The 16,670-nt window shown below is 34.8% G+C and overlaps 1 protein-coding gene across 1 annotated transcript in view; it reads left to right on the forward strand.

Moving 5' to 3' along the window:
• DMXL2 (Dmx like 2) overlaps positions 1–16,670 on the forward strand; it is a 55,688-nt gene extending 39,018 nt beyond the window's left edge. Inside the window, 19 exon segments of the mRNA XM_082005452.1 lie at positions 1,347–1,423; positions 2,109–2,239; positions 2,909–3,157; positions 4,197–4,378; positions 4,742–4,872; positions 5,827–5,912; positions 6,149–6,350; positions 7,440–7,557; positions 8,364–8,426; positions 8,816–8,902; positions 8,983–9,104; positions 9,852–9,990; positions 10,590–10,650; positions 10,737–10,864; positions 12,379–12,456; positions 13,060–13,151; positions 13,739–13,791; positions 14,922–15,139; positions 16,295–16,670. Of these exon segments, the coding sequence (XP_081861578.1) occupies positions 1,347–1,423; positions 2,109–2,239; positions 2,909–3,157; positions 4,197–4,378; positions 4,742–4,872; positions 5,827–5,912; positions 6,149–6,350; positions 7,440–7,557; positions 8,364–8,426; positions 8,816–8,902; positions 8,983–9,104; positions 9,852–9,990; positions 10,590–10,650; positions 10,737–10,864; positions 12,379–12,456; positions 13,060–13,151; positions 13,739–13,791; positions 14,922–15,139; positions 16,295–16,504 (2,427 nt within the window). The 3' untranslated portion in view covers positions 16,505–16,670.

Consider the following 16,670-nt stretch of genomic DNA (forward strand, 5'->3'; position numbering starts at 1 on the left):
CACTAAAACAGTGAATTCTTGGCTCTTAAAACAACATGATCATGTAAGTTAACTCATTATTATCATTCTGCTCAAATCCTGTAGGGAGATTAATGAAAGTAGAGATGAGACACTGTAAGTTACATCACAACCTTCTATTAATATAAGTATTATAAACATTACGCTAGTGCAAATTTCCTCAAGTGTACTGCTTTTTAAGGAATTGTGGTGAATTACTTTACTCCATAGTCTGGGACGAATAAATTCTGTTCAGATTCAGTAAGTAGAGGGGAAAAAAGCCAAAGAGCCTGAGACTATGACACAGTTAGCAAGGAGTTAAATAATTTTTTTGTACGTTTCGATCAGATTTCGTACTCATTAAGTTAATTTGAATTTCTATTGATTAAATGAAAGTAGGGAAAAATTAGGAAATCAAAGGGGTTCTCCCACTATGAGGCAGTTGAGTTTCTAAAACTGTAACCCAAGCTCATTTACATCTCATTTTCTCTTCTATCACTCGACTCTTTTTCGTCCTGCATTATGCTACAGCAAGCATCTTTCTTACTCTAAAAACTCATACTTCACATGAATTCAGAAAGAAGAGCTGACACTTCCTAACTGCAAAACAACTATTTAGATAACTCATAGCTTTCATCTAAGGTCTAGCATTTGATTAAATAGAAAGATGATAAGAAAAGATAGAAATGAACACAGGGTGCATTTTAAAAAGTTTCAATTTTTAAAGTTTGACAGTACCATTTTCTTCACACTGTGAATTTCATCAGACTTTCCAAAAAAATCCTTGCATTTCTTCTCTTTAAGAACTGGAGTATTTCTGTTGCATTTTGAGGCAATAATGGAGTATTATTCTTGTTACTCCTGGAGACTTCTGGAAATTTATAAGCACATAACTGAGGTAAAAAAGAGATTACAGATAAAACAATCATAGAATGATTACACAAACTTTTGTATTTTATGCATATTGAGCAACTACTGCTACATTGAACTGCAATGTTATATAAGGTTTGCAGGAACCATTCTATCAAATTCATTATCATAAAAGAACATACTTAATCACTCCTTCAGTATACTCATTCACTGTGGCAGTTCTATATTAGAATAAATTTAACGATCTTGACATAATATTAGAAGGTTTTGATTGCAATTAAATGATGTTGAACAAGCAGTTGTGATTTTCAAAGTACTGTATTGTAAACTAAAAGTAACACTCGGGTACTGTTTCCTGCACTTGGTTTCAAACTACGACATTCCTGCATAACACATTCCAGTGCTGTTTAGAAAGAACTGTGGTTTACTCACCTTTTATATAAAACTTCTGTATAGCTTACTGGCTCTTTTTATTTTAGGTGTACACACTTCATTCTTTAGCAGCTTCACTTTCTGCATCCGTTTATCAAGCACTATGTGACAGCCACAGCTACAGGTAAAACTGAAAGTTTTCTTACAGTCCTACATTTGGAGTATACTTTGTGTATCCAAAATGGAAATTCTTCATGCATGTGTCTAAAAAAGGGATTAAATATATGTGTATGGATATAGATACTTACACAGTTTACACATTACTAGCTTTGATATGCCAGATCAGTTTTACACAAATGAAGTAACACCAATCATTCAGATTTTTTCCAATAAATAATAGGAAAATCTGGTGTCACTCTTACTTGGGATTCTTCTGAAAAATATTTGAATGCTGTTTTCCACAGCACATTCATTGCTGAATAGGAGTGCAGGGGAAACATTTGAGCCTAACTGAAGTCAGGTTTCAGGCAGTTTATATTCCAAACTGGAATAGGAGGAGAATGCTGTTAAAACATTAAAAAATATTCTTCAGAATATTTTATTATTAACAGTTTTGAAAAAGCCTTTTTAGTATCGGGAGCTATGTGCATGACATATTAGAACTGATAATGCCACATGAAAACATTTCAAGTTTTAATAACAAAAATGTATTTTGTATACTGTGAAATTATAACATTCTTGACTTAGTCCTATAGAATTTAAAATGTTATGTTTTCTGATCAAAATGAGAAGCATGTATATATACTATACTTTATTACAAAAATATTCTAAAATCCTTTTTCATCAGAAAAAAATTAATTTGTATTTAGCAGTCAAACAGAAGCCAATCAGTTTACAGGGATGGTATATCAAGGACTGCTTTTGAGTGATCGACGCAGACTGAGGACAGAAAGTATTGAAGAGCATGCAACTCCAAACTCATCTCCTGCTCAGTGGCCTGGTGAGACGAAAATAAGATTACTTTTAGCACCCCTGGACCAGCTCCACATTTCAAAATTATCTCACTGTCCTGTAATATGATGGATAAGTGTTTCTGATTTAGTTCTCAAATTAATAACAGCCTTTAACTTTGTCACATATCAAAACCAGTAAGAATAAACTTTCTATATGGCAAACATCTTGCTTGAAGAAGAGACTATGATCTTTAGGATAAACTCTAGCTGGATAATTTGTCATCGTAAAATGTTTTCCTCCAGTCTGCCTCGCCTCCTAGCAAAACTATTTCTGTTAGCTGTTTCTAAAGTACTGTCTTACATCTATGCTTTATTTGGTATAGGTATCAAAACAACTAATCCCCATGTACAAGAATAAATTTAGTATTTTGAGGTCAACTGTGGAAACCGTGCAAGAATTTCATAGGCAAGCTGAATTGCCCATAGTATTTGCAGAGCAGTACAATGCAGAAGTCCCAGACCAACGGCGGCTTTTTAAAATGTTGGTCTTTATGATTTTAAGAAAAATGTGAACAGAATTTTTCATCTGAATAAAAGTATCACGTGGCTATTTATTAGTATATGTTTAACATAAAATATAGAGGTGAAACATTTCCTTTTTTCTATTTGTACTCCTACTCATTTAGCATAGAATTTTCCCTCTTTCCTCTTTGCAGGTGTGAGTTCACTTATAAATCTCTTAAGTTCAGCTCAAGATGAAGATCAACCAAAGTTAAACATCCTACTTTGTGAAGCTGTTGTAGCTGTCTACCTGAGTCTCCTTATACACGCCCTTGCAACCAATTCATGTAATGAATTATTTCGACTCGCAGCCCATCCTTTGAACAGTCGAATGTGGGCTGCTGTTTTTGGTGGAGGAGTGAAACTTCTTGTAAAACCTCGAAGGCAGTCAGAAAATATTCCAGGTACTTTGTTCTCTAAAGGTCATGCTAATGATTTGCATTTTATACCTTTTAGTAACAGAGTAGGAGGGATTTCCTTCCTTTTAAAGATAAAAACCAAGCAAGCAGAATTTTAAGTATCTACTGGCAAGAAAACTGTTACATTAATTAAAAAGCAGAAAAATATTAGTCTTGGGATTGTCCTTGGTAATGGCACCCTGCACATTTTGAAATGATACTTGTCATTCATGGAAAAACTTAAATTCATTTAGGGCAGTTATTTTCACAAGATGTTAATATGAATAACTTTATGTAAAGTCATGTCTTCATTTGAGATGTATTCTGTTTTCCTTTAACCTAAAGCTGCTACAGCTTCTGATGTTTCAGAGGATGGTAATGAAGGTTTGTAAAAACTTCCAGTATAGTTGAATGTTAGTAGTGGCTTTAAAAAAAAAAAAAAAGTTTTTAAATATCTAGCTCCCTTGTAATAAAGTAAGTGTGATCTTCAGTGTTGCCTGGCCAATAACACTTCGAAAACCAAATTCCACATTAATATTTTGATAACTATTAAGGCATTTTAAATCATAACACTTCAAAATAGACTTCAGTTGTCAAAAAGCCTGTCTCTATTCAAATTTTCTTTGCTATCTTGAGAGTTTCTTGGCTTGTATTTTGAATAACTACTGCTACTTGTGCAGTTCAGAGTTTAGTGAAATTTTATGTATTAATTTCTCAACAAAATGTCTTAATTTCTTTCTTAATCTTTCTTGAGAAATTTTTCATCATAAAAGCTTTTTGCTTAAAAGCTACATCATCTGAGAACTTAATCCAGATAATAAAATGTATGTCTCATGATATATCCAATGTATAAATGCCACAGTTATTGAATCTGTCATAAGTGAACTCTTTGTATGATTACACTTATTTTATTTAGGTTGGCTTTGATTTCCGAATCAGTAGAAATTAGCACCAATGATAATGGTTTTAGTTGTTTCAGTTATAAAATACAGCCATTTCTAAAGATGCAATATTAATATCAGATTTTCAAATTACCTGAATTTAGCGCCACCTCTTCCATCAGAAGAAATGGATAAACATCGTCGTCGGTTTAATATGAGAATGCTAGTGCCAGGAAGGCCAGTAAAAGATAGCACTGTACCACCACCTGTACCTGCAGAAAGACCCTCTTACAAAGAAAAGTTTATCCCTCCAGAACTCAGCATGTGGGACTATTTTATGGCAAAGGTAATTTAGAATGGAAGACATAAGTTACAGTTCATAAAAGCACATTTCTTCTCTGTTATGTTTTGAAGGACAAAAATAGCGTGAATATTTTGAGTGCTCTTGATAGTAAGCTGCAGAATATTATCCTTGTAATAAAGGATATTGCCTTGACTACAAGTCTACTACTTAACTTTCAAAATATGTCTCTTACCAATAATAGAGATTGACACTTTTCCCCTTGCTGCTGGTTTATGTTTTAGAGAAACCTATCTATAGGTCAAGTTGTTGTCATTTAAATTCTATGACAGTGATAACTAAAGTAAGAGTTTAATATTAAGAGATCAGAAAATTGCTTTTATAGCAGACTTTTATTTTGCATTGCAGCCATTTCTTCCTTTATCAGACAGTGGTGTTATATATGATTCCGACGAAAGCATTCACAGTGATGAGGAAGAGGATGATGCTTTCCTCTCTGATGTACAGATCCAGGAACATAAAGATGCCAATTCTTACAGGTTAGCAGAAGCTGCCACTATTTTAGAATAATTATGTCATGTGCTTACCTTTTCTTCCAAATTAAAGAAAATACAGGTCCTCTGCATCCTCCAGTTTAAGTCAGATAATTTTAGTACTGTGGATAGATATCTGTGGCAATGGGATTACAGAAGCAACAAATTCTTATCACAGTAAGAGTTCCCCATTTAATTGCCTAAAAAAATGGGACTAGGAAGTCAAAGCTGTGCGGTTTTCTTTTTTTTTTGGGGGGGGGGGGGGGGACTCTCTTCATTTTTAAGACAGAAAGAACATGAGGTACCACAATGTCAGTTCTAAATGATGCTTTAGACTACTGATTCAAGCATGATCTTTAGTTTTTGAACAAGGAGCAGATTAAATAGAACACTTAAAATAAAAATGTTGCAAGATAAAATGAAATAAAGTGGATGACCTCAGCATTATAATAACGGAGAAAAATGATGGCTCTCTTACATGTTCTTCAAGCCTCTCATTAGTCCTTACTAGGACTATGACTATACTGTATAGGATTTGTATCTTTAATATCTTTGAGACTCCTTCAGAGTGAAAGCTTTTGCCACGAATGCCAAACTCAAATAATGTCTTGTCTGTATTCATCATGATTTCATGGAGAATTTCAGGAGGTGTTTCGGGGGGCTTGTACTTAATTCTCAGTCTTGCAGAGGCTCACACATGCACATTTGTTTATCTGGCGGAAGAGTACAATAATCGAGGATTTGTAAAACAGAGAAGGGGCTACTATGTTACAGCAAGGTACCTTCAGAGGCACCCTTATGTTGCATAGTTTATCTATAAGTATTTCCGTACATGTCTGGCAAACCTCAGTGAACCATCTACACTGTTTTTCTAATCTGTGTATTCGGCAGAAGAAAAATATTCTGCAGACATTCTGTTAACGTTGTTCTAACACAACTAAATGTATTTGTTTCATACAGCTGGGCTCTTCTACATCTGACAATGGTAAAATTAGTTCTGCACAATGTTAAGAACTTCTTTCCCATTGCTGGTCTGGAATTCACTGGTATGTTAAATTCTGCTTTACATTTTAGTTTTCTGTATAAGTGGCTTTCTGTCAGACTGCTTTTTAATTTTTAAATTTAAATAATGTAACACATTATTTTTTACAATTACCAACAAGTACATTTGCTTTCAAGATTTTTTTTTTTTTGATGGCTCTATTATTCTGGGGTTTTTATACACACTGTAGCTTAAATGATCTTTTTCTTTAAGCCTTATTTTATTTTTATTTCTGTTTAGATCTGCCTGTAACATCACCATTGGGTATTGCTGTAATAAAAAATTTGGAACACTGGGAACAGATTCTTCAAGATAGAATGGACCAGTTTGAAGGCCCACCACCAAATTACATTAATACTTATCCTACTGACCTTGGCATAGGTGCAGGACCAGCTATTCTCCGCAATAAAGCAATGATCGAACCTGAAAACACACCATTCAAGTAAGTATTTTTTTTCCTAGCAAAAACACATTCTTTGATCATAGAAATACTAAGGAGTATTTCTAAACAGTATTTCTAAACAACCTAAACAGCTAAACGAAGGTTGGCTAGACGTTAGCTCTAGGCAATGCTTGACAGAAACCACTTTCCCACATCCCTTTGTCCCTTCTTATGAAGCTGTCTCCCGCAGCAGCCTTTACTTATTCTGCTGCACCTTTCAGAACTGCAGCAAGAAAGGATAATAAGAAGGAAAGAGTGGAGCTTGGAGGACTACAAATCAAGGGCAATGGCTGCTGCTGGGAAGACCCTGTTCAACCTCTTTTACTATTTGTCCAGTAGCAGCTGTCTCCCACCCTACCTCAACAACAAAAGAAGAGAGTTATATATTAGACATGCAGATGTCAGGAGGAGAGAAAGTTATAGCAAGGTCCTTGTAAAGCCAATCCTCCTAGGTTTAGACTGATGTCATGCTTGCAGGTATCTTTAAATGCAGATAGTGAACCATGTTTTCAACTCAAAAATAGCTTGTTTTTCTCAATATTCTAAACCACAACTTTAGGCTTGCTCATGTTTGTGACTTTGGATTTGCATGTTTGATACTGCTGTAGGATTTTATTAAAATATTCTCACAAACATGCACTGCTTCTCTAGAAATATTTGTCCTCAAATCTGAGGCAACGAATTTTATTTGCCTCATATATGAGCTAAATATTTAAGAATTCTTTTGAATAATGAAAGAAACATGTAAGGACATGCTGTAGAGCCAGCATAATCCCAACACACAAGCTGTTTTAGTAGAGTGCAAGTCTTTAGACATAAATGCAAGTCAGCAGATTAACCTGTAGTACTTGGAAGTTAGTAACCTAATGTGAGTTTAAAAAAAAAAAAAAGCATCTCTTGATATTTGCCTTGAACAAATTAGAGCTTAAACTTCGGTGGGGTTTTTTTTCTTCAAATTGGAATTTCATCTAAAGTAATTCAGTGTCTGTCTTTAGATTTTTTTTTTTTTTTTTTTTTTTTTGGTCCACCTTTAATTACATTGAAGCTTCTTCCTTTTTTTAATTTCTGTTTTTCTTCTGTTTTATCTAGATCAAAGGATTTTTCAGCTCTTCCAGCAAAAAGGCTCTGGCATTTTCTTGTGAAGCAAGAACTGCTTCAGGATACTTTCATAAGATATATATTCACAAAGAAAAGAAAGCAAAGTGAGGTAAACAAAGGATGTAACATCTTTTTTTAAAAAGAAAGTTCACTTATAACTGTTCCTCCGTCTCTTTCAGTATTTCTTTTTTCTTGACATTTTTTCGTTTGCATTGCAATTTTCTTTCCTTTATTTAACAGTGTTTGGATTTTTTTAAAAAATCAACATGACTTTCATGTTGTTTATTGAAATATCAACTAAACTCAATGTTTTTACAAAAGACACGTCTCACCTTACCTTTATGTATTGAATACTGTCCTGATAAACAGAAATTCACAATAAGGGTAATAAGTAAATAAACTTCAGTGTTCATATAATATCTTTTTTTGTGTGTCATATTGAAAAATAAATTTAAATGAGCTATTACTTTGTGTATATGTATATATGCATGAGTAATATATACATATAAAAGTAATATTATATAGTCTTATATAATATGGAGCTTTACAAATTGTACCAGTTACAATTGTAATGAGTTGTAACTGAAAATTTAAACAAACACATAAGTACCACTGGAAATAAGTATACTATTTAATATCTTTAAGAATTCCTGTAAGTATGGAGTTTGTGTGTGTACTACTCCTCCATTTATTTACTATATCATACATTTTGTGTTCATCCAGGAGGCATTACATTTTAAGTGAGTTTGTTTAGATTCCTGTCTTAGTTTCTGTGCCTTTTATGAAAAGTTAAAAATACATTTGTCATCATTTACTGACAGAGTGGCCTTTAAAATCTAGTTTGGAATGTTTCATTCTTTTTTTATATTTGTTTGTGCATGTGTTTTGTGTTTGTGACTGTGTGATGTTATGTAGTCTGTAGAAGATCGTGTGGAGCAGGTCAAACAAAACTGCGTAGCAGAAGATCACAAAAACAAGGTAGTATCGCTTCTCCCAAACCTCTAGCACATTCTTAAAAGTTCTGTGGAACTGGCTTTTCTTTCTCTAATGTGACTAACAGAAGCTACATGTTCTGTGTAGTCTGTGTGGCAGGCTTTTAATCAGTGAATTAACTTTGGATGTCCTGATAATTGAGATGAGTGAACACCTTGTAAATAGCGTTGCACACACAGCTTTGTGTTTCTTACACTCAAACATAACTTTTGGCTTTTAGAACACCAAAGAGAAGTCTAAAGTTTAGCTTCCTAAACAATGCTGAGGCCACTGAACTTTTCTTGCATGAATTTTGTATAGATTTTTGCAGTCTGAATGTACCACTACAAAATGGATTTTCATGCTAATTGAAATTTCTTATAAATGTTTTGTAGGTTGAAGCAGATCTTGGCTACCCTGGAGGAAAAGCAAAAATCATTCACAAAGAATCAGATATGATAATGGCATTTGCAGTTAATAAGGTAAGCCTCAAATACTATAATAAGTGCAATAAAAAGATCTTAATTATAGTTAGTATAAATTTTCTATTTGTGCTGCATAGGCAAACAGCAATGAAATTGTTTTGGCATCTACACATGATGTTCAAGAACTTGATATTTCAGCTCTACTGGCTGCTCAGTCATTTATATGGATTGGGGAAGAATATGACAGAGAGTCTAAAAGGTAGGATTGTTTCTTTGTGGTTATATTAGGAGTAGTGGTTTACTGTGAGGCTGCATATATAATAACCATGTAAGCACAAGTGGATCATACAAAAAGTTAATTACTCTTCTTCAGTAGATTTCAGATTGCTTTACAAAGGATTGAGGAAAGGCAAAAGAGTATTACTGTCTTTGTTTTACACACAGAGAAATTAAGGTTTTGAGGAGTTTGAGTATTTTGGGCATGTCTGCACTGTACAGTAAAGTAAAATCCTGTGGTGCATAAGCTAATAAAGGAAGTGCTAGCTTAAAAACACTGCAGTTGCATCATTGCAGCGTTGAGGATAGTTGTGGTAGCTCATGCTAGCTGTATAATGCAACAGCCTGAATTACTGTCTCCTCCATTATTGTGCTGAGAACTGTGAATGTGTCAGCTGCAGCAAGCACTCATCTGTACCACACTCCATTGCACAGAACAGATAGACATATAGACACACAGGTCAGGAATATTCCAACAATATTCTTCTCAAGAGAGCTTGTATTCTCAACATCTACCTACCACAGTCATGATCATCTGTTGAGGTTAAACAATAGGTTTGGAGCACACGGAGGTGTTTGTACAATGTTAAGTGCAGGAATTATCAATTTATAGTTTCATTATAATCATTTCCTCTACCCATTGCCATTAGGATCTTGACAGTGAAATAAGCAAACAGCACTGGCAGCAAAGAAAATTTGTTTAAAGCAGGACACTGCTGTTCTTTTACAGTTCCGATGATATTGACTTTCGTGGTTCTACCACAACACTAACTCAGTCAACAGCACCATCTTTTGGAGTGAACCAGATACAACCATCTTCATCTATGCCATGGTTAGGCAGTGGTCAAACTAGCACTGGAGCTGGTGTGGTAAGTACTTCTATTGCATGCAGCTTCAGGAGACTGTTTCTTTTTTAGTGTATTATTTAGCAGAGACCTAGGTTGCATTAGTCATCATGCTGTTAATTGAATGTTGACGTAAAAGGCCTACAATGACCAAGACCTAGCCAAAAAGGCAGCCAAACTAAGCATTTGCTTGTATATTGTGGCAAATAATTATTGTTACATGGAAAATAATGGGACAGTCAGGTTTTTGTCTTTTTTTATGGGAACTTTGATGTAGGACCTGGAGCTTCTGGGTCCAAACCAAAAATGAACAAAAAAGCCAACCAAACCCAGAACAATCCCAAACTAAATTCTTGCATTGGGACTAATAGCAGAAGCCTACACATCGGCATGTGCTCAAGTTATTTGTATAATAGAAGATAACATTAATACTACCTGAACTTTTATGTCTAAATAAGCTGTTGTAAACAGGCTTTAATTACTATACTGCAACTAAACATCATTAGATGCAAATAATGTTAGCTTAACTGGGGGACACTCACTATGTAGTAGTATAAACAAAATTGAAGTGTGTTTGTGTCTTTTTTCAAAATTATTTTAATTTTTATTTGTTTCATATGAAGCTTATTAAAAGAAATCTGAATAACGTCAAGAGAATGGCTTCACATCCAGTCCATCAGTATTGTAAGTGAATCACACTTACTAGTACAGAGAAGATTATTTTCTATAAAATACTGTAGTATTAATGAACATCTATCTTTTAATCTTAGATCTTACAGGAGCACAAGATGGTAGTGTTCGAATGTTTGAGTGGACAAGGCCACAGCAATTGGTATGCTTCCGGCAAGCTGGGAATGCCAGAGTTACAAGAATGTATTTCAATTCCCAGGGCAATAAGGTAAGTACAACATTTAGGATTTTTTATTATTATCCATAAGGAAACATTTGGTTGCACTCTGACCACTGAAACAGTTTTAACTAGCAATACCCAAAAAAGAAGATTTCCTAGAATGATCACATAAGCAGTTTCTCATATAATTCATTTTGGTTACATATGTAAGCTTTCTAATAAAATTAACCCTTATTCTCCTTTCTCTTCTGTCAGCTTCACCCTGCTATCCTATATCACATTTGCCACATTTTCAGACTTTTTGTTCTCCCTGTTCTGAAATCTGCGTTCCCATATGACGGCCTTTCTAAAATTAAACATTAAAAAAAATTGAGCTTACTTATTTTGTAGAAGCAAACTTGTATCAGTCTAGGTCATCAGGTCTTCAAGAAGTGCTTCACGCTTTGCATTCTGGCCAAGATAAAGTTTTGACAGAATGCAATACAGCCTCTTAGTTTGAAAATGTAAGTATACTGCAGTACAGCGGAGAGCAGAAAGAGTATAAAATAGCCATACACTTTGGCCAGAAATGACGCTGTGAGGTATATGAGATGCAGAAAACAGAGTGGGCAAAGAAAGAAATTGAGAAAAATACCCACCTCTCCAGTTTTTCATGTTGCCCATTCTGTTATTTTAGCAGGTCTTGTCTGCATTTTACTGACAAACTTCATTATAGTTCAGAGCCATAAAAAGTGAATTAAAGGAGTTTGGAAATGACTGTAAGATAGCTATATAACAGCAAAAGCTCAACATTTAGAAATAGCTGGAAATATAAAGTATCTCCCAGAATACCTATTTTTGGGTAGCATAAAATCTCATTTAAACTTTTTAAATTATTAGTGTTTTTATTATATTTTGAGATATTGCAATCTTAACATCACATGGGAATCAATTTTAAGAAAGAAATTAAGATGTACCAGTTGTCCCCACTGCTTCACATGGAGGTCACTCAGGCAGGACTTGTGAAACCTGACGAAAAGGAGAAAATACAAAAACTAATTCTAAATATTTCTAAAAACATTTTGTAAAATGTTTATAGGTATAGAATATGTTGTATAGAATATACATTATTAATTGTTATGCATTTTGATTAACAAATATAACTCATTTTACCATTCACAATTATAGTACAGTCCTCCTATAATTGTTCTTACTATGCTTTTACGGTATGCTGCCATGCAGCTTCCTTCACTAAGCATTTTCAAGTAGTCATGGAGTAATGATGCCTCTGTAAGCTTTAGCATTTAAAATTATGATTTAAAAGATAAGCTTCCACACTTAAAAAGCCTCCATGTCCAGAAAAGTTAGGTATGTAGGAGAACATCAATCATTAAACAGTTAGTACTGAACTCACTTGGCTTCTAAACTACTGTTTTGTACCCGACAATCGTTGTTGATGTTTAATGTGCAGGCAATAGTGTTTTAGGTGGGTTTTTTCCTGAAGTCAGCCTAAGTTTACTGTCATGAAGTAAGTGTCCAGTAGCCAGTATGTTATGCTAATAAATACAGTTTGTTCCTTGCAGTGTGGTGTTGCTGATGGTGAAGGATTTCTAAGTATTTGGCAAGTAAACCAAACCACCTCAAATCCTAAGCCCTATCTGGTGAGTAAACAGAATTTTTTTTTTTCCTTTTTATAGAGGAAAGTTAAGTCTTTGAGACTTCAGACAGGCCAAGAGCATAAGAGTTTCACCGAGACATTTTTGATTTTGCTACTTTTTAATTAGCATACTTTGTCAAAATAACTGTAGAGTTTCAATGATATATCTTTGGAAAACTAATTGTACAGAAACCATAAGCTGCAATGTAATTACAAATACTACTTCAGCGTTACCCTTGACTGAATTAAAAATCAAAGCTGACAGTAACAACTTTACAACCCCAAGACTTAGTAAAAATACACTCTTCAATTCTTTTCACTGCTTCTTAACTGCATGAAGACCGTGCTTAATTTGAAATTCAGGCTATCGTGATACACTATATTGTGGGTTTGTTATAGTTCACTTATTTTGTATCTTTTTATTTTATACTGGATTTTTGATCCATTGTTCCATTCTCTGAGGCTTCAAACAGCATTATCCACCAGTTTTTAAACTTTGTTTAAAAGACTGCTTTGTGTTATGCTATCAGTGACATCAGACTGATAGCAACTTTTGATGCAGACTACAACTGGTAAGATTGCATCTTTTTTGTTTTGTTTTTAATAGACTTGGCAGTGCCACAGTAAAACCACAAGTGACTTTGCATTTATAACCTCTTCAAGTCTAGTTGCTACATCGGGACAGTCCAATGATAACAGGTGTGTTTAAAGAAACAATGAGGAATTTCACCAAAGCTACCTTTTTATCTCCATTAACTCACTGGATCTCGTGCATTAATGTGTGGCTGACACACTAAGGTTCAGTGTTCTAAGCTTTGTTACAGCTTGAACATGCCAGATGATTTCTTTGAACATCATTCCTTCAGTCATTTGTTCCCCAAATTTAGCTTTTGTGAGGAGTGTTCAACAGTTAACCAGTTTTTTCAAGGTGTATTCCAGAAGGCAACTAGTTTGATGTAATACTGTTGCTGGGGGTATAAAATATGTTCAGCAAAGGCAAGATAGTTCTTCTCTTTCTCTGGAAAATAAACCCCACAATTTCTATAATTTCTTGGTACAACTTAGGACTAGTACACATCTTAAAAGTAGAAAGTGTAGTTCCACTAAGAAGCATAAAGAGCATATTTTGCAAATCTGCATTGCTCTCTAATGACTACAGAGATTCAAGGGCTCCTTGTTCAGTTCTACCTTCTAGGCTTTGACATAAAACGTGAACACCTTCTGAGTCATGTCACCCCACATGTCACTTAGCAACAGGCCATAATGACATTTTTTTCCCCTCTCAGAAACGTATGCCTCTGGGACACTTTGGTTTCATCTGGTAACAGTCTTATACACGGTAAGTCCTGCCGTGAAAATTAAACCTCTACTACTTACTGACTAAAGAAATACAGCATGTGAATGCATTTGGGGCAAGGGGAAAATTTGCACTGGGGAACTGGTCTCAATGTGTGTTGCACACTAATACATGCACCAGAACTGGTACTATACAGTTTCTAGCATGATGTTAATCTGCTGTATATAGAAAAAAATGAATAAAGAAGGTCATATACAATGCTGGTTTTGTGACAATAAAGTCTGAAATATTTGAGTACAGTCCTGAAAAAAAAATTAACAGCTAACTAATTAAGGCTGCATTATTGAACTCTTACGAGTATGCAGGCTTTCACTTAAACTGGCACTGCATTAATATATCCAGTACTCTGTTAAAGTACAGAGGAAGAGACAACTGTGGGTAATAGTAGAAGCGACTCCTTCTGCCTACTGTCCTTGTCTTCTAGCACTTAGACTGGATTCTTAAAAAGATGTTTGTCACTATTTGACCAAGTTAAATGATTTCATCTTTATGTAACGAACTAAAGCAAAGTTCTGTCATGTTACGCTATGAAAGAAAAATACATACAAATCCAAATATAATACCATGGGCTTTTAAAAGAGCAAATTCAACCATCATAAACATCTGCAAACAACTGCAGTACTTGAATAAGCAATAGGTGCCTTCTGAGATTCATATTTTAAAACTAGTAGATGTCACAGAAGTTCAGCCTCGTTTTAAAGAAATTGAATTACGGCTCCTATGAAAAATAGGTTAGGAAACTAGAATATAATAATACATATCTACAGGGTAATTAAATTTAATTTTTTAGTTCAGCTATACTATTTTTTTAACTCAGGAACTTAATTGAACTTAATATGATGAATTTTATGTTTTCTCAATTTTTCAAATTCAGGTATGTGCTTGTATTCTAAAATAAATCAGACTGCATATCATACTTTCTTGTACATTAGCTCTTATATAGCTCTTATGAGAGCAAAAAGCTGTCAGCTGATATGATATTACCCATACAAAGGAATGTATCTGTCAAGTTAGAAAATATTCAGATAAAAATTTATAGAAGAAATGCATTTTAAGAGTGGAAGCTACTTACAGTTTCAAATCTATTAAATTCTGACGTCCTCCTTCTTCAGCCTTCACTTGTCACGATCACGGTGCCACAGTACTTCAGTATGCACCTAAACATCAACTGCTAATTTCTGGTGGTAGGAAGGGATATATCTGCATCTTTGACATCAGACAGAGGCAAATCCTTTACACCTTCCAAGCACATGAATCAGCTGTTAAGGCCCTGGCACTGGATCCTTCTGAGGACTATTTTGTTTCAGGCTCAGCAGAAGGTAACATGAAGGTAAGGTATCGGAGGAGCAGAGTTGTATAGGAGAGTATTTAGCTGACATAGTGTATTGGCATATGTTGATCAACATGCTGTAAATAGCCAGATGAATGTGGTAACAAAACAAAAACAAACCCAAAAAACCCAAACCTACATTTGATATGCAGGATGCTTGCCTTGCCTTGATAATGTAAACTGAAATATACTAATACCCTTCTAAAGCAAGGAGGTTTTGTTCTCTTCTAAAGAAGGTTAAACAGTCTGTTTAAGGTTGTGTGACTGCATTTTAAGTGGATAAAGCAAAGTGCATGATTCTGAAACCTTACCTTTGTTTTTCTGTCTTAAAAATATTCTGGGTTGGTCTTTAGATCAATTTCTCTGTAATACAGGGGCACTCAGTAACTTCAGCATCCTGTAAAGTTTCTGTAACACCAAGTTCTGTTTTTTCTCTTGATGCTGTAGCCCCAGACAGCTATTGATGTGTCAGAGTAATAAGAAACAAACAACAACAATAACAAAACTCAAAACAGAAATACAGTCCCTGTTTTAGAGGGCTTATTTCCTGAATACTAAAAGGAAGGAAATACAAGAACATGGTGAAGAGAAGGGGAATACAGTTTCTTTCCTTTTAGCTGGACTGCATACTGTTTAGTAGGTGCTTTCTATGCCTCTGCACATTTCTTGTCCTGGTCTTGATGAGGGCTCTTGCAACTTGGGACAAAACAGACACATCAGACAGCTGTGCTACCACTTGGCATGCTTATTAATCATGCAGCTTACTCTCTGCAGCATTCCTTAGCTGAAAAGCATTTCCAGCTGCTGGAAAGCTGACAGTAGTCATCTTGGATAAAAATGAAACCTGTCCATTTCTGCAGCTTTCAGTGGGCCAGGGAGGGGAGCTGGGAGGGGCACTACAGATCAAGTAACACAGGCACCTTCAGCCTGCTGAGTAACCAGCTGGTCCACACTAAAGTATCTTTATTCTGTCTTGCCTTATACTTCAGCAGGAGCCTCTCAAGACTCTTGGACTTGATGTAATTGTTGCTAATGGACCACAAAAAATACCCTTTATCTTTGCTGAATAGGGCTTAGAAGAGCCAGGAATCTGAAACATTAGGGAAAGAATACAAATCCTAATTTTCATCTTCTTTTGTCATTCTTTTGATACAGGTGTGGAGACTGACTGGCTATAATTTAATTCATTCATTTAAAAATGAACATGCTAAGCAGTCCATTTTCAGAAATATTGGTGCTGGTGTCACCCAGATTGAAACTGTGCAAGGTAATCGTATCTTCTCCTGTGGAGCAGACGGCACCCTGAAAATGAGGGTTCTTCCCAATGCTTTCAATGTACCTTCAGGCATTTTTGGCATTCTGTAGCGTTATGTGAGCTAATCCTGTTTTTATATAATGTCCCTTTAAGTAGCTAAAATCATGGTAATATGCACTGTGGAAAGGAAACAGTCCGTTTCCTTTTAAAGCAGTTACTGCAGCATTAAGTATTATGGGGGAAAAGATTTAAAAAAAAAAAAAAACAACACACAAA

Source organism: Phaethon aethereus (genome assembly GCF_964289735.1).
Source record: "Phaethon aethereus genome assembly, chromosome: 12".
Classification (NCBI taxonomy): domain Eukaryota; kingdom Metazoa; phylum Chordata; class Aves; order Phaethontiformes; family Phaethontidae; genus Phaethon; species Phaethon aethereus.